General features: G+C 34.0%; 1 protein-coding gene across 2 annotated transcripts in view; it reads left to right on the forward strand.

Moving 5' to 3' along the window:
• LOC136026560 (S-methyl-5'-thioadenosine phosphorylase-like) overlaps nt 1–20,825 on the forward strand; it is a 42,124-nt gene extending 21,299 nt beyond the window's left edge. For both annotated transcript variants that reach the window (XM_065703249.1, XM_065703247.1), the window contains 4 exons: nt 2,795–2,962; nt 8,532–8,787; nt 12,819–13,028; nt 20,687–20,825. In XM_065703249.1, coding sequence (XP_065559321.1) covers nt 2,795–2,962; nt 8,532–8,787; nt 12,819–13,028; nt 20,687–20,740 — 688 coding nt within the window. In that variant the 3' untranslated portion in view covers nt 20,741–20,825. The remainder of the gene's footprint in view (nt 1–2,794; nt 2,963–8,531; nt 8,788–12,818; nt 13,029–20,686) is intronic.
• Nucleotides 20,826–22,460: the final 1,635 nt, after the last annotated feature.

Raw genomic sequence — 22,460 nt, forward strand, 5'->3', positions numbered from 1 at the left:
AGAAAGGTATCCATATTTGACGTTTACTTTCCAAAAAGACAAAGGGAATTCAGGTGAGCCCTTCAGATAAGGCTGTGGGGAGTATTGAGCTAAATCAAAACAATTTATGTGTATACGGGCTTTCAAAAAGGTTTAACTCAAGAATGACTGAGTATATTAATTTGGAACTTTCAGGAAATGGTAAGGCGGATGATCAGTTAACTAAAAGGCAATATTTGTAGGCTACTACTACTACTACAAATACTGCCACTACAACTGCTTCCACTACTACTTCTACAACCAGAGTACTACATTTAAAATAGTGCGTGGAAATTAAAACTAAAACAAAAGAGTGTGTCTCAAGAATGGATTTGAGCATTAAGTTGGAAATTTTAGAAAATACGTAAAGGGGGAGAGCAATTGACCAAGAGGCAATACTGCTGCTACGCAAGGCTCAGAGCATTAAGATGAAAATCACCAAAGTATATTAATATACAGATTATAAAAAGGATGAATCAGCAATGTCATAGCAACGGCTAATCGTATTAAGATGAAACTTCCATGACTTGATAGGAACGATTTTAAAATCACCAAAAGACAATATATACACTGTTAATGCTACCACTACAGTTACTGTAACTAATGACGCTATGTGTATTATGTTGAAACTTTTAGAAGACGCTAAGGAGGAGTTTCAATTGAACGTAAAAATTATGTGCATGCAGATTTTCAAAAGGGTATATAAGAAATATTATAGGTAGTGCTGCTCTATAATAGATAGAAATATAGTTGAAGCTTCTAAAGGGGGCTAGTTCGGTTCAAGATCAAAAGTTCTAGTGCCCTTTTCAAAAGTAAAAAGAAGCTCCCAGGCCCATTCATTTTCCAAAACACATCCACCCAAAATTTTGAGACAGCCATTTTGTTCAGCATAATAGAACAGTCCAGCAGCTATGTCTCTATGCTATAGGGTATGTCAACCCCCAACAATTATGCCATTGGCCCAAACGCTTTAAAACTAAATCAAAATGCAATATGTGGATGTTTGCCAATAAGAAACCTTAGCAATGGGGTATTAATTTGAAAGTTTTGGGGCTACTGCTGTTATCACTTTTGCTCTTGCAATTTAAATAAATCAGAAGAGTGTAAGTGTGTCCAGGGTATCAAAGAGCATAGATAGAATGTTTTGGGAATGATAGTAAGTCTAATTTTCAGGTCAACTTGAGGGGGTATAAACTTAAATTAAACAATACTGTTTGTGTCAGGATTAAAAATTGTTGAATAAGTTGTCCAACATACAAACAGCTAGCCAAAGTATGGATTCATATAGAAAAAAAACAGAAAGATGTAATATTTTAATTTGCCCATGTAAAATACTATGTCAATAAAAAACGAACAGATATTAATTTAAAAAATTTCCACAAAACAAGTTTTTCAAAGAAAATCAAAGAGCTTCACTACGCCAAAAATAAGCAGAAATAAAGTCAAATAACAGTCCTAGCGTAAAACTACCACAAATCACCATCAATAAGTAAGTGAAACTCAAAGCGAACAGAAATTACAATAAATAACGTAGTCAAACTGAAAACGAGCAAAAATTGACATGAGTAGGGCTGATGAACCCAGTGACTTCTCAATACTAGAGCAGAATTTGGACTTTACTGAAAACAAAATACATTTTAATTTTTTTTTACTTTAATAAACAAAAAACTATTAAAATTTTAAGGAATAAATATCACTATATTTATATTACACTGACAATCCATGGTCATTTCTTCTTCTTTTTTTCAGTGAAGCGCAAATTATGTTCTGGTCTTGAGAAGCCATGCTGGTAGTCAGCCCTACTCACGTTAATTTTTGCTTGGTCTGAGTTTGACTACGTTATTAATTGTAATTTCTGTTCGTTTTGAGTTTTATTTATTTATTGATTGTGTTTTGTGCTAGTTTTACGCTTGGAAGATTTTTTGACTTTATTTCTGCTCATTTTTGCCATAGCGAAGCTCTTTACTTTTCTTTGAAAAGCTTGTTTTTTGGAAAACATTTTTTAACTTAAAACTATAATAAAAATAGTATTATGAAGCTACTATATTTATTAATATTAATATTAGATTGATAATTAAGTTAATAACGTAATATTAATCCTACTACAAAACTACCATATTGAGCTCAAAGTACCAAATATAATAAAAATATGCTTAAAATACTTATTTTGCATTTTATAGGCGTGGAAGAGGCCATAAACTTGTGCTAAGCCTTAGTTGTACTCATTTTTTATTTTCCACTACATGTTTAAGCACTCTTAGATATGGCATTGACAAGAAATGGGCCCCTGCACTAGATAATATATATAAAAAAAGTTTTGTATGAAATCAGTAGGCCTAGGGGTTCTGGAGTATCTGGACTATGAGTTATCGTAATTTTGCAATAATAGAATATTGAATGTTAGAAAAACCTTAAAAAATATAAGAGTTTTGATTAAAGACTAACAGGATAGGGCAGTAATAGCGCCAGAAAAGGTAGGTGATAGAGTCTGCACTTTACTCTTAGCATCAAAAGCTTAAATTTAAAGAAATACTAAAAATGATACTAAGCAAATGTGTTTTTTCTGGATTTTCAGTCTTGCTTTCTAGGTTGTTGATTTATCATTCTTCAGTTTTTAGTTTTCACTTACATTTCTTTTTTTGTGCCAAGATGTAACTTGCAGTTGTAGTTTAACCCTCCTTTTTTCTTGTCGTAAATTTGAGATTTTCTTGGATTTTTCTGATTCTACATTATTTGGCAATTTTTTTAAAGCTACAATTTATTTTCCGTTTTATAGGCATGGAAGGGACCACAAATTTATGCCCAGTACTGTCAACTATCGTGCCAACATTTGGGCATTACGTGAACTTGGCTGTACTCATATAATTGCATCAACAGCTTGTGGTTCTCTTCGAGAAGATATAAAGCCCGGTGAATTAGTTCTGCTAGATCAGTTTATTGATAGGTAAGTCTGAATTTTATTTTAAAATGTCTTTACAAGTAGACAAAACTTGACGAATTTTGGATTCTAGAAAAATGTATTGAGAAGAACATCTTGACATTGCGTCTATGTCAGAACTTTACAAGTGTCTGTGCCAGCGCTGCCAATGTGGTAAAATTGTACCATTCTTGGTGTATTTAGAGGCCCTGGTACAGTGCCTTACATTTGGGAGTTTTTTGCTACGGTCAAACTTTCCAGTACATTTTGGTTCACTTGCTCATTTCTGACTCAGATATCTGTTCAAGTTTTAATTTATCGAAATTTTTCTTATTGTTGAGGCAAATTTTTGACCTACTATTTCTATGGTAATAATTAGTCTCTCATGTACAATTTTTGTCATAAAACCAGCATAGTTTATTTCAAAGCGTTGGCAACGCTTATGCAGTATCCTCCATTAGACAAACTTTTGAAGCTCATACGTGGCAGACCTTTATCGATTAGATATACTGGTCACATTCCTACTCGTCAGGGATAGCTACAGTAGGGAGCTTCCCTCAGAGTACGTGAAAGAGAGCCTTTTTTATGGGCCATTGCCGTTTGGCCATGACTTCCAAGACCTCGAGGCCATGACGAACTGTTAAAATGACCTTTCAGCAGTAGCTATCCCACAAGCACCGTCTTTCGGTGTTTTAAGAGGAAGTATATAAATACTTCAAAACTAAGCGAAAAGGTTAGTTGCCAGGATTAGCAGCACATCACCAGATGGTGGCACCACTTAAAAAAAATATGCTTTGGCGGAATAGTACTTCTTGACCAGTTTATTTATAGGTAAGTCTAAACGTTATTTAGGCAAGTATTGACAGGTAAAAAGATAGAAGATTGCGGAAAAGTAAAATTGTATCAATATCTTATTTGGGGCTATTTAGGATTTTTTGTTTGACCCCGACTAAAACTTGACTTCTGTATATAGGAATTTCTGATCCTGCAGAAACTAAATAGCTCCTCCTGTTATGTTGATGGCCCAAACTGGATCCATAGATGTTTCATGAAAATTCTATTTAACTGGTGTATCCCCTTTCCCCATTGGCCGTGAGGCTGCTGAAATCGTATCCTGGACTTCCTATTGTCAAGTAGGGGTCGTTCCAGTGCGCTACCATAAGTCGAGCTTCAGATCTGTCCAATGGGAATGGCCCTGAGCAATCAGGAAATATTAACGCCGTTGCTTTTGTCTTGTAGTAAGTCAGTTCTATTGGTGCCATTCATGCTGAAGTCTGTTCCTTTATATTTTTATGCTAATAAATGGATGAATGATTATAAGAGGGATCTGTTGACGGATAAGGTTTAAAAGTCCCTGTAATTTTTGAAGCCAGAGTTTCTTTTCTTGATAAATTATTAGACGAATGGTTAATGGGGAAATGAATACAATGTTGACGTTTTGCTTAATGACTCTTTGATTTTCTGCCTGTGACAATACTATACTTTATTATGTACTTTATACTATTCTTAATACTTTTCTTATACTTTTAATACTTATACTTTACTTATATACTTATACAAAGTATAATACTTATACTTTAATAAAACACTTTTCTTAAAAAAATTTTTTTGTATAACTATACTTTATACCATACTTTTCTTATGTAACTACACTTTTGCTTTAAATTTCACGGTAAAATTGCCGATTCATAGTAGATCTTGATGATACATAATCCTCTGGGAGAGTTCGCTTCTGGGCTCGTTTCCCTTGTGACGGTCAGTCGACGCTGAGGCTCGCAAGACATAAGGTCCCCTAAAGGGAAGCGTTGTGAAAGAATTCGTTTCTCATTATTTGTTATCTTTTCAACCAACTTCGTATTAAAGGTGTGGTTGTAGGAAAATAGGAGGAGGCTCATTTTCTGCATTCATTTCTACTATAAAACTAACCACAGTCAAGGGAGGTTGTTGCCTTCACAGCGGTTGACAGATTCTTGTAGAAGTAAGTATAGATTGAACAAAACTAAGCCGCTCCCAAGCCCAAAGGGGACGAGGCTGCATTCATTTTTCTATAACTGTAAGAGAAAACTAAGCAAAGTAAATAGTATAGAATTCAAGGGGGAGAAAGTGGGGGGGGGGGGGTAATGACAGTTCTTAATAAATTACAGAAGTGAAAACAGATAAAAAAAAATCTTAGCAAGAATATACAAATTTTAATAAATTATCTATACTTAAGCTAATATAACATATTTGCCATATTTTTAAATCTAACATTCTTTAACAAGTCATATTCAAATAATGATTTTTTCTTTAACATTCTCTCTATTTCCTTACCACTAGATGCAATGGAAACCGGCAGGAGGGAGGGGTAGGTAACAATCCCCCCCTAGAGAGGCAAGAAGGCATTAAAAATCAATATTAATAAGAAACAGAAATATTTGCACATAACTCTTGATTAAAACAAAACTATTGATTGCAGTTGTCCTGGCTTACAATTGAGAAAATGTTAGAAATAGGAAACTTAAATATTTCCACATAACCCTTTTTGTGAATAAAACTCCTGGTTACGCTGCCTGTTCTCCCGGCCCCAGCGAATTTTTTATAGTGGTCTCATTGATACTTACGCTTTTTGATACTTGTTGTCTTGTTGAAATATTCAATTTTAACAAGTCATTAACTCTGACCAACCCTCCAAAAAAGAGCATTGATCAGTGTCAACTCGATTGCATAGATACCCTTTTTCAAAGGGTATTTAGTTTTTAATTCTTAAAGTAATTCTTACGTCTGGATCTTTCAAAAGATAATTGGAGTTGAAAATTGTGATATATCTGGTGGCTGCTCAACTAAGCAACTCCAAGCCCAAGAAGGGTGGGGCTGTATTTATTTTCCTATAAATGTAAGAGAAACTGCGCTAAGGAAATTCTATTGCAGCCAAGAGGGGAAAAGGCGGGCACTAACAGCTTTGAATTAATTACAGAAGTGAATACAGAAAAAAAATATACCAAGAATACAAAACTCTGGACAAATTATCTATACTGTATAGCATATTTACCATATTTGTAAATCTAATATTCTTCAAAACATTGTGCTCAAATATATATTCTTTGTTTACATTCTTTCCATTTGATTATTACTAGGTACAATAAACTCTGGCAAGAAGGGGCGAATAATGCCCCCCCCCCACCCGGGAGGCAAGGTAACATTAAAAAATGTATAAAATAGAAACAGAAAAATAATTGCAAATATCTCCGGGTAAGGACGAAGCTCCTGGTTGTTCCGGTCCTGAATCTCCTGAGAAATTTGTATGGTGGTTTCCATTTTAGATAGGCTTCTCAATCCATATTGACTGCCTGAAATATCCAATATAAATAAGACATATATTCTGACTAACTCTCGGAGGGAACAATACCCCCCCCCCCCCTTCACCCGGGAGGTAAGGTAACATTTAAAAATGTACACAAATAGAAACAGAAAAATAATTGCAAATATCTCTGATTAAAAACGAAGCTCCCGGTTGCTCCGGTCCTGAATCTCCTAAGAATTTTATATGGTGGTTCCCATTTTAGATAGGGTTTTTGATCCATATTGACTGTCTGAAATATCCAATATCAGTAAGACAAACACTGTGGCTAACTCTCCAAAAAAAGAGTTGAGTCCAAAGGCAACTCGATTGCATAGCTTTCCTTGTTTAAAGGGTGTTAAGTTTTTAACCCCTCTGAGTAACTTTTGCTTCCTGAATTATCGAAACCTAATTAGAGTTAACCATCAAACGCAGTAATCTATTGAAAAAAGCTGAAATTTCTATTCTGGAATTTTTCATTGTTTTGAAATGTATTTTGCTGAACTAACTAAAGGTCAGTTCCTACTGTTAGTTACTGTTATTACTGTTAGTTACTGTATCAGTTCCTACTGTCCTGATTGTTAGTAACGATTAATAATAGCAGTATTCCTTTAGTTCCTGGATAATAATTTGTTGATTAGAAAGGTTTTTTTTATCGCTAACAATTCGTGGAAATGTTTTGATTGATTTGGAGGTTTTAAAATAGGAGTTTTGTATGTAAATCAAGATTTAGGACAACACTTTAAGGTTTGTATTCTCTGTTTAATTTTAGTATGTCATTCTTCTGTTCTCCTATGGTTTCTATATATCAACGAAAGATGACAATTTTGATATCATTCTATAGATTGGATTCAACTCTATCTATCTGTAGAGTTACGTTTTTGGAATTTGGTCTACCTTAGTTCTACCCTAGGATGGATGATAGACTACCGTTAAAAAGTGAAATTAATCATTTTTTATACAACCCGGGAAAAGTTAAGCCAGCTTTACCTCTCACAGGGACTATCTGTCTTCGCTTTACTCTAATTAGCCATGGCTTGTTTCTCAAGTGTTTCATCACTTCCACTAAGTTGATCAAATTTGAAATTGAACAAATTGGTTGGATATAGCTTGAAAAAAGGGACAATTTTCCGATTTTTCAAAGTTAGTCTCAGCCTTTTCCCAAGGAAAAGTTTGAGTAATATTATAATTTTTGCTCGTTGAATGGATAGCTCTGAGAATAGTAAATTCAACGATATACATGTCTTGTCCTTTTTGTGCAGGTTACAGCTACATACTTCTCGTGAAATCACTTGCTTCAGAGGGAACTTTAAACCTCACTTAAACCTCACTTTAAACCTCAAAACAAGCGTAATAATACGATACAAAACTGAAACGTAAAATTTATCGATAATTTAAGAAGAGATTAAACTTCTGCTATTTGCTACTCCAGAGAGGTTTTGATTTACCAATTTTTATCAGAGAAGTTTTGCCCTTCCTATTTATAGTATCATTGCCAAGAAACTCTGGTGACCTGTTCATAATTCCTTCTTAAATGAAGAATTTCACATGCTTTATTTTTATTCTTCCTTCCGACTTATTGCATTAATCCTTTCATTTTTTACTATTTTTTATTTACTTGCTTAATACTGCATTCCAGTTTTTTCCTTTACTTTCTGCTGCAACGCTATATAGGAGTACAATTTTGTGAAATAAGGCCGAACTTATAATATTTCATTTCATCGTCACCGTGGGGGCTAATTTTGGTTAGGTATGTACTTAGCCAAAACCACTCCTAACGTAACTTTTACTGAGAACATTTCTTCTCATCTTCTCAGTAAAAGAAGATTGGTACCACGGCTGTCAGCTGGAGGGCCTTCGAGTCTACCCTCCTCTTCTTAAATTTTCACCCATATTTTTCATATATTTATATGTTTTCCACACACTTTGCTTCGCTATATAGTCCAACTCTTTGGGAAAGAGGAATTAATAGCTTATCCCCTACCCCCTTCCAGCTGTCGATTTACCTTTTATTTTATGTAATTATGTTTGTTGATGCAGCATATAGCCTATTGATATTTCCACCATAAAGGGTTTCCTTTTATACTCTTATTAAGTTTATCTGCAAACGAGGTCTGGGGAAAGTTATATGGAAACCTGCCCCAAGACTCATCCAAAGTAAGCTCCTTTAAAAAAAAAAAAAAAAAAAAAAAAAAAAAAAAAAAAAAAAAATGGAATGCCTTGTTCTTGAACAAGCATTTATTTTTACTATTGGCCACTTATTTGTTTTTGTTTTTACAGGACAACAAAACGTGAGCAGACTTTCTACGACTGTGCTCCTACATCACCTCGTGGTGTATGTCATGCACCAATGGATGAGCCCTTTTGTTCAAAGACGAGACAAATTCTTTATGAAACTGCTCAAGAATTAGGGATTAAAGTACATGCCAAAGGAACTTGTGTGACAATTGAAGGACCACGATTCTCTTCAAAAGCGGAAAGTCACTTATTTAGGCGTTGGGAGGCAGATGTTGTTAATATGACGACGGTCCCTGAGGTATAAATGTTCCGATCCAGTAAACTAGTGAGCCTAAAGGACCCAAGAGAGCCTAAAGTTGAGATAATAATGTGCAATTCCGGAACCCGGTAAAAACTAATTAATCAATCCGGCATGACAGTATCTTCTTGTACATAGGGTAGGACAGCCATCGATGCTCATTAGGCAAAATAAATGTTTAATTGTGTACAACACCTTTTTGTTGTTAATACGAAGACGATCCCTGGCGTATAAATATTCCGATCCAGTAAACTAGCGTGGTAAAAGAGTGGTTTAACGTAAAGAAATGGATAAAGAACCAGCTTTGCCGGCTCTTAGCATAGCGACAAAAATGGGGAGGGGAAGTGAATACAAAGTAAAAATAGTGATTTGGAGGGCGGGCGCGGTTGAAATGGGTTTAATCTGATATTAGTTTAAAACAGGCTTTTATACAGAAAAGTAAAGAGCTTTACGTCTGATACTACCAACTCGTAACAGCTATGCACGCTCTTCGTCCATCCTAATCTATTCGTAGGCTCCCTCTTGACACCCTACCAATAAGTTCCAACTTCCCTTAAATCTTTCTTTACGATTTCCTTTCACCCTATTTGGGAACGACTTGCTTTTAGTCTGGCCATAGATGGTTGGCGGAAGAGGACGATCATTGGTAATCAAACATCCTCTATCAGCAGAATGCTTCCTGGTCATTTTAATGACCAGGAAGATGGTTAAACCTGGCCATAGATGGTTGGTAGAAGAGGACGATCATTGGTAATCAAACATCCTCTATCAGCAGAATGCTTCCTGGTCATTTTAATGACCAGGAAGATGGTTAAACCTGGCCATAGATGGTTGGTAGAAGAGGACGATCATTGGTAATCAAACATCCTCTATCAGCAGAATGCTTCCTGGTCATTTTAATTTTCTTCCGTTAGATTTTTATTAATTTTGGTGAAATTTTATCAAGTTCAGCAGTTCTTGTTTTATTTCTTAGATTTAGTATCAAATTTGTTGCAATTTTGGATTGTTAAACTGATCTGGATCAAGCCAACCCTAACCCCTACCTAGTAGAGAATACCTCCACTGATTTCTACCAAATACTGTGGAACTTTTGACAACCAGTTTTGTTGTTGGAAATTTGGCAGTATTTCCACTTCAAAAGTTGCCACTAACTATTTATTGGACAGATCTACTAAAATTTATGAGGATTTCCCCAAAAACTGGTATTCACAATCACGGTTAAGTTAGTTGTGGGATGCTAAAAATTTTATTCGTGATGTAGTTAATCCCTCATCTGTTTTTCTACAACCGCCTGTTCTGATGAAACCAGAAGAAAAGAGGGAAGCACTTACATTGAAGCAATCAAAATGAAAATAAATAGACTTCTTTGGATCCGGTTGTATTAGCAAAGTAAACTAATCTCTGTGAAACTGCTCTGGCTGTTTGAAATAAGATATAGGAATTTTTTTTAGGAAAAGGGAATTATTTATTATATATTACAAATTGGGATTAAGCAAAATTTATGATTTTGAACAATTTCCTTCACTTTTGATTATTTGTGCTCACTGCTTCTATCTTAAGAAATTTGAGCAATGAAAATCCCAGTGTTCTTCGGAAAAAATCCTAAATTTGTTAAATTTCCCAAAAGATCAATCACTTATTTTTAATGTGAGAAAATTTGCATGTGTTTTTTTTTTTTTTTTTTCGTTCCTTCTTTCTCTTATTCTAAGTGTTTCATTTTTAGTGGTATATCTCAATCTCAAAACTCTGATAAGATAATTGACGATAAATTTATAAAATACTATCTTACCCGTCGTGCGTCGCTATTATCTAAAAAGAAATAAAATTCCAGGAACATTTTCACCTGGACGATTCCTCCCTAGAAATTCCTCTCTCAAAAAATTTCCTCTTCCCCCGTGAAAAAACTCCCCATAGACATTTCCCATTCTTAAGGGAATTGAGTCCTTTAATCAAAAAACACGAAAATGCACTAAATCAATAAAGGCAAACATAGATTTTTCCAAACGTCATGCTTTCCGCTGTAGAGTTAATCCCAGACTGAATAAATTTACACTTTATCCTACATTTAAATAAATTACCTTATTTATTTATCTTGATTAATGTGCAAAGAGTCGGAAAAAGATATACGAATTCGTTTTATTATAAGAAATCCCCCCTCCTGAGTGGAATTCACCCGTGAAAAATCTCCTTCGGAAAATCCCCCCTGAAGATTTTCCCCAAGCGTAAAATAACAATAGTAGCTTATTTTTTAATTTGAAAAGTATTAGGTTGAATATCTGTTGCATTAACGTTGGATCAATTAGATTTTTATATAATAAAGGTCTTTTTAGTATAAAAATTTAATATTAAGTAATTGGATGAACTAAGGAAACGGTTGAACACCAAATTCAGACAGTTAATTGAAAATAAAATTGTAATTTTGGAAGTGTGTTTGGTGAAAGTTCATGATTAACCACAGTATAAATATATACAAATTTATGTATATATTTATACTTTGATAATTACCTAACCAATTAATTGAATATCCGTAAGTGTGAATAATATAACAGGAAAGAATTTGTCAATCATTTATGTTGAGGGGTCTCTAGTTTCAGTCAATAAGAATATAGGTTTTTGTTTTTTTTTTCGTTGTTTTTTCGTATGTTATTTATACCCAATTCTTGAACATAAGGACATGAACATATCAATGGAATATTGTTTCAGTCCTTAATTTCAACTTTTAACTGAATTTGGTGTTAATTTTGTTTGTATAATTTTATTTATATATGGTGTTATTTAAGGGTGTAAAGAGGGGAGCTTTAAATACATTGGGATAGAGGTGAAGAATACGTAGCTGTGTTGGCCTCAGTCAGTTTAGTACTGCATTAACTTGTTTGTAGCAGTCATTGTAGCACCATTGGCATTAATAGCTCTTTAATCACTGGGGACCTTGCGGTTAACTCTGTTCCCACTTGAGGAGGGGTGCCCTCGAAGAAGTCATAGCCTAGTTGCTATATATCAGCCATAGCCTAGTTACGTGTGGGGAAAACCAATAATTTACTAATTTTTGTTTCTCTTTAGTTGTAATAATAATGTGTGTGAAAATGTCACTTGGAGGGGAGGGGTGGTTGATAAATCACTGGAGGGGCTGGAGCTTTAGGATGATAAAACTATCTTTTATGTTGATTACGTTGATTTACGTGATTATCTTCTTATGTTGATTTTTGTTTATGGATATCGTTTCAACTGTTGGGAAAATTCTGTGCTCCTGATTCTACGTTGAGCATTTAATGTTTTCAACATTTTTATGTAGATCGGTATTAAATGTATCGGTATTGTAGATGGTTTTTTAATTTGTAGATCGGTTTTTTACGGGGTTTATCGTTATATCGGAAATTTGAATTAAACAAAGCTTTATGTGTTTAGAAGAAAATCCCAAATCCCCTATATTCAACAAAAACGATATATTTTGTACTTTTTAAGATAATTTTTAATAATATAATTTAAAAAGTTTTCTATTTGTGCTTTTTGTTCCTTGTTGAAATGTCTTAGCAGTGGTTTCCTTCATGAAATTAGAAACTACTTTGAAATAAATTTGTATTATTTGTCTTTTTTCTTTATTTCCTTATTTTTATTATCTTATGTATCATTTTATAAAGATTATATTTATATCTTCTGTTTTTATCTTAGGAAACTTCGGTTTAATGGGGGTTTCAGGAACCGTAAGCACTTGTAAGAGGTGAGTGGGGTACGCCAAGTATTTGATTTCAATATTTGGTTTTAAATCTCAAAAGAAGCTTTTTTTCTTATTTCCTTTTGTGCGTCATAGAGTTTTATTTAGCTATCCCCCCTCCTCCCTCGGGAAATCGGAAATTAATTACAAACGAGCTTATTCTTTATTTGCTTTAATTCATTAAACATAATTTATTCTTTTTATTTCATATATTTTCTTTAATTCATTATTTATTATATATTGTTTTAGTTCATATATTGTAGTTTTTTACATTTTTTTTTACATTTAAATTGAAATTAATATGCTTTATTTGGATCAGGTTGTGCTAGCAAAAGAAGCCGGTCTGTGTTATGCTGCTGTGGCTTTGCCCACTGATTATGATTGTTGGCGAGAGAGCGAAGAAAACGTCACTGCCGACCTTGTCTTAAAAATCTTTGCTGAAAACGTATCAAAAGTCACACGTATTTTTATTGCTGCACTCCCAAAAATTGCACAACAAGACTGGACTCAGTATATCACAGATCTCAAGGTTTGTTCATTAATTATTCAATTGTTTTTCATTTTATTTTAATATTTTTTATTATTTATTATTGTTATTTTTATTTATTATTGTTATTTAGTTTTATTTAATTATTTTAGTGATTTTTGCCTTATGTTTCTTATGTGGACAAAAAACAAATGTCATGTATCTGCAACGACTAGTTTTTTCTTCTGTCTTAAACGTATACAGATACAACAATCATCAAAAAATTCTTAGATTCAATTCGTCCTTGCAGGGGGCCAGGAATATAGGTGAGTAACAATTTTAATGGGTCCTTTCAACCTAAAATAAACATTAACGTCGTATTCAATTCCATAATACATTTTGAGACTCTTTTGTTTTGGGTTCGATTCTATTTTTGTCAGGGTTTTATTTGGTTTCAGTTTGGTTCAAGGTGTGTTTAATTATTTTTATTACCGGTTCAAAAGTATGAGCAAAATGAATGAATTTTTAGAGGTTTTGCGAGTTCAGGATGCAGGTTTTGCAAGCTTTTACGAAGCAGGGTTGTGTTCTATCCCCCTTTACATGGATCATTTTGATGGACTTCGTCTTATGGAGCACAGGAAGAGCAATTGGAGACCACGGAATCAAATTGGGAGGAAAAACGCTCCTGGACTTAGACTATGCTGATGATTTAAGCATATTAGATGAAAGTCTGAGCAAAATGAATGAATTTTTAGAGGTAGGCTTGAAAATTAATGTTAAGAAGACTAAGTCACTAAGGCTAGGAATAAGTGAAGATGAAAAGGTGACGTTGGGCAACGAAAAGATTGATCAGGTTGGGAGCTTCAATTACCTTGGTATGTTTATCAGTAAAGATGGTGGGAGCAGTGAAGATGTTAAAAGTAGAGTAGCTAAGGCTCAGGGTGTTTTTTCACAGTTAAAAAAAGTTTGGAAGAATAGAAAGATAGTCTGCAAACCAAGATACTACAGTGATGACAGAAGAAGAAGCTACAGTGATGACAGTGGTCAAATATGGCTCTGAAGCATGGACACTCAGAAAAGCAGATGAAAATCTACTAGATGTTTTCCAGAGAAATTGCCTACGGATTGTTCTAGGTACCCGGCTGACTGACCGTATTTCAAACAGTAGATTGTACGAAAAATGTGGTTCAATCCCGCTTTCTAGGGCTATAATGAAAGAAAGGTTGAGATGGCTAGACCACGTTCTATAGATGAAGTATGACAGATTACTGAAGGTTGTCCTTTTTGGTCAACCGTCTGGGGCTACATGGAAAGCAGGTCCTCCTTGTCTGGGTTGGGAGGATGTGATAAATAAAGATTTAAAGGAAATGGGAACTTCCTGGGAGGGTGTAAAGAGGGAGGCTTTAAATAGATTAGGTTGGAGGAGGAGCGTTCGTAGCTGTGTTGGCCTCAGGCGGCTTGGTGCTGTAGTGAGTTATTAGTAGTAGTAGTAGTAGTTCAAAAAGTATAGGTAACTTTTAAATGTAGAAACTGGCGTAGTGTTGACGAGAAAACATAAACGCCATCTAGCCTTTGGTGTCTTGACATTTTTCTCAAGCATACTAATTGTGTATTTCTCAGAAACTGAGATCAGACAGTTAGTACACATTTTTCCATTGGTCATCTTTCTCTTCAAATAGATTTACTGGCAAAAAGTAACGATGCCGAAATCAAGAAATGGAAAAATGCATGTAGGTTTGGGTTATAAATTTGCAAATTAGGGAGCACGGGTGGGGTAAAGTAAAGTGAAGTACTTCTAGGGATGATAGAAGTAAGTTTTTGAGAATTTTTTAGAGCTGTTTTCAAAATTTTAAACTGCTTTCTTCTGAGGAGGAGTGATTTCAAATCATACCTAAATTCAAAATTTTAATTGAAAAAAAATATCAAAATTTCAAAAAAATCAAAACCAAGTTCAAAATTTCTGTTCAAAATTTTAAACTGCTTTCTTTGAGGAGGGGTGATTTCAAATCATACCCAAATTTTGCCATTTGCACTAACTCTGCTTTGTTTATATACCAAGAAATGCCAAATATTAGATGGTGTTGGTGGTTTTTACCGACACTAGCGCCACTGTCCACTTTCCCAAGTTACCTATACTCCTTAGCTAGGCTTTTAGAAAAGACAATCAAGCAAAAGTGGCCGTGTCGCCTCGACACGACCAACTGTCCATAACACTGTCCACTGCTTCCACCGTCCATGACATGCACGTGAATCTTTTAACCATATCGAAAATGCAGTCTATTCCTTGTCTGTTATTTATTATTTGGTTCTGGCCCTTTCTAAATCCCACCAGCAACTATTTCTTTTTAAAAGAAACTTGTTTAAAATTGGAGAGTATCTAGTTTTGTCAGGACTGCAAAGTGCAAATATAAGTAAAAACAAATACAAATATAAATCAAAGTCTGCCTTACTTGTAATGGAACTAACCTGGGAGAAAAATTGAACAATAAAAAACAAACATAAAAATAAAAAGCAGAAATTTTTTTCAGCGTATCGCCTCCGTATTTCAAGCAAAAATCTGAATTCCTTGAAAAAAAAATGGCTGAAAAAAAAATTGGCTGCCACCACCTGGTCACCACTAGCTATCTATCCTATCTCTAGCTATCTCTTTGGAAGGTAACTGACCCCCCCCCCCCCCCGCCTTGTCGATATACTTATGACGGTGTTTCTCACGAACTCTTTTTCTACCCTGCCTGGGTTTGGGGAGAATAATCTTACACGGTTGTAGAAAATAACTCGCTTGTATTCTTCCATTTTACTTGAACACATAAAAGAATCATAATATGGTGTGGGGTGGGTGTGGCTCAGTGTAACGTAGGCCAATCTAATGTATCAATCCCCTCATTTGAATTTGCCCTAAGCATATATTAAGAATCAATGGGCTGAGATCTAGAAAGCCCAGTCAAGTGATCTGTAGTCCTGTCATGTTATTTTCTTTTGCGAAATGGTTGCCTTGACGACGAAAATTAAGCTTACAATTGAACATTATATTTTGAGGAAATCTAAGCAAATGTAATTAAGAAAAGGAAAACAGGTCACTTATCTGAAAAAAGAAAAGAAAAGGGGGTGGAATTCCAACAGTGTTATTTATTCTAACCGATCTTTTCCTTTTTGATATGGTGCTCGTTTCTACCAAAACGGTGCAACTGATTCGTTCTGTTAGGTTGATTGTAACAATAAAGCTATGGTTGACTTTTAAGTAATTTGCTTTTTTAATAATAATAATAATTTATTTGTAACCCACAAAATACATACAACTGTGGAGTAAACACAAAGAAAGAAAAAAGCATAACAACATAAATAACATAACAACATACAACATAAATAAATTACCTCAATTCAAAAAATGGCCAAAGAGGGCCAAAAACACCAATCATTTGCTGAGTTTTACGACATATATACATAGATATTTGTTAATTCGCGAGGGCGCATCAGCGATGTCAAATTTAGAAACGACTGTATGATTCCGATACCACCGAGGCAGACGCAGCAAATACTTGCAAGACTTAAAATATCCTAAGTGTATTTTCTTTGTATCCTTCTTGCGAAAGAGGAAAGCAAAACCAGAAAGATAAAAAACAGCAGGGGCACAAAAACTAGAATAAAGACGGCAAAGATCGGTTTCCTAAGAAGAAATTATTTTCTGAGAATTTTTGCCTTCTAGCAGTCGTGTTTCTTCTAGCTTAAGGGCAAACATGTAGGGCAATGAATTGACAAGGGTAATTGTATTAACGAAGGGTAAATTATGTTTCATAAACCAAAAGAATTAGTATATATAATCTTTTCTCTATTGACCTTATAAACTGTAATGTTTGCAATTTCCTTTGTGTTTACATCAGTTTTCTTGATATCACATATTTTGTTTTCTTCTTATTTGTTTTTGCTTTTCAGTTTTTGTTTTTTCTGTTGTTCTTTGTTGTTGTTTTTTTTTAAACAAAGCCATTCTTGCTCAATACTAATCCTAATATTTTGTTTTATTTTTCCAATTGTTTTGTTTTTCTTCAGTATATTTTTTCTTCTTTTTTTTATGACTAAATCAATACTGTTCTGTGAATAATTCTGAACTCTCACGGTCAGTGAATATTTCAAATAACTTAAATCAGTCTAAAATTTGCTTTTGCGGTATTATATTCCAAACGCAGGGAACAAAATTTCTTATTACAAAAGAAGCTCTAGTTGTTTTTCTAAATTGATTTACACCTGGACTGGGACCAAAATAATGGCTTTGGACAAGACACCATGCAGCCCCTTCACATCTATAGCAATGTGTGGCCAAAATGCTGAGACAGTCAAGCAGTTCACCTGCCTTGGTTCAATTGTCTTCTGAAACGGAAATCTTGATGTAGAGATCTGAGCAAGGGTGGCAAAGGCAAGTGGTGTTTTCGGCCGTCCTCTGAGAACAATTATTAAAAAAAAAACCAGATCAACCGTCTCACGAAAGCTCGTATCTGCTCTGCTACGGTATCTGCTCTGCTGCTCTGTTGCCAAGTGCTGTACTGTACTCGTCAGAAACATGGCCTTTGACTCATTTACAGATGATGAAAGTAGATCCTGTCCAGACCAAACACCTCCCCAAAATCGAACGCGGTAGATGGCTCTACAGGATACGGAACTTGAGGATCCTCTAGTCCTTTAAATTGCCACCCTTGTCTGAACAGCTTGAGTGCCGCTCGCTCCGTTGGCATGGTCATTTGCTTCGCCTACCCACTTGAATACCTTTCAACTTACTTTCCACTTTAATACAACTGTAAATGGCTGGACACGTTCCAGAGGTAGACCACGCACGAGATGGTTGAATATCATCTGCAGTTGACTCACTGCGCGATGCATCGACTCCAACAAAGCTCCTATCCTCGTCCAAAGCAGGCTACTCTGACGACGACTAACGGCGCTGACGTCTTGTCTCCTCGACGCTGCCAAGCAAGAGCTTTAAGTCAAGTAAAGTAAAGCATTAGCTATCTCACAACTCGCATCTCCATTAAACAAGGGGGGAGGGACCCATCTTATTCCATTTAATAAATTCAAATTATTTCTATTAGACTTTCAGAGTTATCTGTATATTTTTGGCTTTGTTTTTTAGTGAATGAATCAGTATAAAAAAAAAAAAATAAACAAAAAACTTAAGATATAGCTATAAAAAAGGCTTTGGTTTTGTTTTATAATATCAAAATATTTCAAAATTATTATTTACTGTTTTCTGTATTTGGCACAAAAATCGTCAAACAGCAATGAACGAGTACACTAGAAAACTGCTATTGAAAATTGTACTGGCAATTTCTTCTGTGTAGTTTTTTATGGTCTTATAAGTAGCTTTACTTTTTATTGCTATTCGAAACTGCCTTTTAGATAATTTTTTTCCATTAAGGGTAACAAATTCTTATTTTGTGTTTGTTTTAAGTTGAAATATGAAGGAATTTGGAGTAATTACGCAGCATGGGAGGTAGGATCACTTGTTTCTTTTAAGAATAAATACAGATACGTCGCATAAGATGAACTTTTAATTTTCGTCCAGAGAATTTGCCAGTAACAATTTCAGACAAAACTTTTCTATTGCAAATAAATGAAAATTATGGAATATGAACAAATTATAAAAAGTCGAGTTTCTAAAGGGGTAGAGGGCACTGAATTCGCCTGGCTCTATCATATCTATCACATAATGTAAACACTTATCAGCTTTTAGCTGGGGATAAGTGCTTTTTTTGTCATTTGAGAATCAATTTATAATTTGAGATTGATAATAATAATTATAATAACAAAAAAAATAACTTCAAAAGGCTCTATAGCGTCCATCACAGTCCAATTTTAGTAGAGTAAATCCTTGACATCGAAGCCTCTGTATTAGTTGTTTGGTTTCACCAATCTCAGGGCCGTTGATGTTGACGTTCTGTGTAAAATGGATTTTAAATACACTGCAGGACGTCAAGACCTATGTGGACGTAAAGCGGTACATATTCCTGGAAAAAGGACAGACGTAAAAAAGGAAAAGCACGGCTGTCAACTACCAAGTCCAATATGAAGCCCACTGAGACGCAACTTGTCATTTTTCAATCATCCTTTTTATCTTTTTTTCATTGTCCTTTAGATAAAACTTGTGCGTTTTCCCACAACTTACAGGACTTACAGGAATAGGAGGACGAATCAAATTAGTGCCATGACGGCACTGTTTCTACTGCATACCCCCTTTTAAGGGTCGGAAGATGATATACTGCTTGAAGATGAACTACTTGCCCCAGGCCTAAGACATTGGGGAAACAGTCTGTAAAAACCATTTCAATTGCTTCTCATTTTTCAATCGTCCTTCAGTTAAAACTCGAGGAAGAACTGCCTTCCTGCATGAGTGCAACTTTCAAGAACAAATCACCGAATCAAATCAGTGCCATGATGACACAGTTTCAACTCAGTGGCGTAGGAAAGGGTTTTGGGGGGCACTCTGGGGGCTATCTCTAAGGGTGATATTTGGTCCAAAAGGCTGTTTTTTTTGTTATTCATGTTTATATGTCATTTCGTTGTCTTCATAGAACTTTGCTTTCAAAATAGTTTTTATTATCATCACCTATTCGTTTTAACATGGATCGCAGTGATAGTAGTTTGAATTAGCTATTTCGATTTAATATGCTTCCATTAATAACTGATTGATCACTTAGCCACGTATAATAATAATAATTATTACAACATTGATTTATGATAATGTTAACAGGACTACTATGTTTAAGAATATCATATTTAGTTTTTGCTTTATTATATATTAAGTTGTTAAATTTAAATGTTTACATATAAATGCTTTAAAATGAGCAACTTAATTTTCCTTTCACTTCTTTCCTTCCATTATGTAAAGACTTCAATGAATTCTGTTAATTGTATGCTTAACAGTTAGGAAAAAATGTCAGCAAAACTATAGATGTCTATATCTATCTATATAGATCTATATAGATTCTATATCTATAGAATCTATATCTATAGATATAGATTTCTGAACCCATCTATACAAATGAGGAAATGGTTGATATTACAATAACCTTCTTGAAGTGGGACCTAATTTTTTTTTTTAATATCCCTGATTTCACATAGCATATGAATTGTTGGTGTAAAAATATGGAATAGTTGTGTTTCAGGATTTAAATCCCTTCTTCTGACATTTGGTTTGTAAATCCTTACGGACCTTTGGTTAGTACGTCGACTTTGGTCAGTAGATCCATTCATGTAGAACAAGAATTGTCTGTGTATATAAAAAGGAAAGAAAATAGCAAGAAACTGGAAAGTAAATAAGACTGTATATAAAGTAGATAAAGATCATGTTTTCAAATGCTTTATAAAAAAAAGTTTACAGTATATAAAATTTGCTTATATAAGCACATAATTGTATATAAAAAGGAAAGAATTTTGTTAATTAAAAAAAATACAAAAAGAAAGAATGTATGTCGGAAGTTGGAGGTACATTTTTGTGATCTAGTTTGTAAATGAGATCCCGAAAGATCTGTTGAAGTAGCACAAGAATTTCCCGAGTTAGTGAGAACCCAATCCTGAGTTTGTATTTTTTTATTTTTTTTATGTATATATTTTTTTTATTAAAACTGTTTACGATTGTATTTGATGCCTATTTCAGGTGCTTTAAAATTCTATTAGATGGAATGAATATTAGTTAAACATAAAGCTTTCTTTCTGAAATCTAATTTTTCTTTCAGGCAAAAATTCTCTCCAGTGTTGTCATTCACAAGTCTGTGGTTTTAGAAAAGTAAGGATGGACTTGGTTTAAGTCAATTTACTTCTTAAAGATTGTGTTTTATCTGGCCACATTTTGAAATATAAGAAATCGAAAAATAATCTTTTTAATTAGATTAAATATAGCTATTAACTAGATTTATCTATTTCAGAAACGTCAATTGAAGAAACGTAAGGGGGGGCACAAATTTTCCTTCATTTTTTTAATGAATTAAAATAAAAGGTATCAGGAGGAAGGGCACGGTTGGTTCTTTTGATTTTTCCAAGAAAAAGACTCCCAAAAAATGTATTTTCAAAGTAAGTCCCTATCCCTCCAGTTCGTGTCTGTAGCTTATCTATTATGTTCTGGCTAAAGAACTTATAATGCTTATTATATCAAATGTTACTATTTTAAGCGGTTTCTCATTCTCTTTTCTCTGGTTGACCAATCCTCACCGCCCCAGGGGCAAGGGCTGAAAGTGATCTTAGGGTACCTTGCCCCCCTTCCCCCACCCCCTTTTTCCCAAATGTGTCCAATCAAAATTTTAAGATAGTCATTTTGTAGAATATAGTCCAAAGGCCAAATAATTATGCTTCCAGGGTTGAATTTTCCCCTAAAGTAGCGTCCCGAATTTATCTGTTTTGTTTTGCCTAAAGAATTCAGAATACGGAATTGACTATTTAAAGTGATTTCTCTTTGTATTTTGTTTCTGGATAGAGCACACCTTAAGTAATCAAAAGAGCTCTTATATTAGATGCATTTGTTTTCTAAATTTTTGCAATTATCCCCAATTGTTTTCCCAATTGTGTTTTCTTAATTAAATTTATGAAGCTTATGAAAGAAATACTTCGAGTTAAGATTATTAAATTGTGTAGATCACCATTCATTTCCCCCCCCCCTTTTTTTCTTTTTTTTTTCATTGTCAAACCCAATAAAGATGGAAAAGTCTTACCAAAACATCTTAGGAATGAGGAAAACTCTAGGTGTTTAATTGATGTTAGAGAAGTCAATAAAGGCATTAAAGATAGCTGATGGAAAATCCGGAGAATAAAAGTTATTACAGATAAGGCAGGAAAAGAAAACAGTTTTCTACATTGTTATCAAACACTCTTTTTGTGCTTATCGATGCTTCCTGAGAAATAGGTATCTGATTATAATTTTACTGTAGCATTATCAATTGCAGTTATATTTGTGATAATTGAAGCAATGCTTGTAGTAATTATCCGTAATATTTTTTACAATCAATACATCTTTGCCCAAATTTATTCTATTTGGCACTTGGGAAAAAGTGCCAAATTATTTTTTACAATCAATACATCTTTGCCCCAATTTATTCTATTTGGCACTTGGGAAAAAGTGCCAAATTATTTTTTACCATCAATACACCTTTGCCCAAATTTATTCTATTTGGCACTTTGGGGAAAACTACCGTCATGAAGATCTGCATGGCTGCATTTTTATTAATCAGCCAATGTTGCTAAATTTTTAGAGATTTTTGAAATGTTTGAATTTTTTATCAAATTTTGCTAAATTTGATAATCTAAAAACGAGAAAAATGCCTTTACTTTTTCGGAAATAGTAAAAAAAATTCTAACTTTTCGTTTGAAAAAATTCAATTTTTGAAAAAATTCAATCTGATATTTTTGAAAAAATTCAAAAATTCAACTTTTCTGAAATATTTTTTTGGGGTCTGATTTATCTGTTTGTTCTTCTTTTTTTCGATAAACTTTTTTCTAGGAGTATAATTTTTGTCCAAG

Source organism: Artemia franciscana, chromosome 4 (assembly GCF_032884065.1).
Source record: "Artemia franciscana chromosome 4, ASM3288406v1, whole genome shotgun sequence".
NCBI lineage: Eukaryota > Metazoa > Arthropoda > Branchiopoda > Anostraca > Artemiidae > Artemia > Artemia franciscana.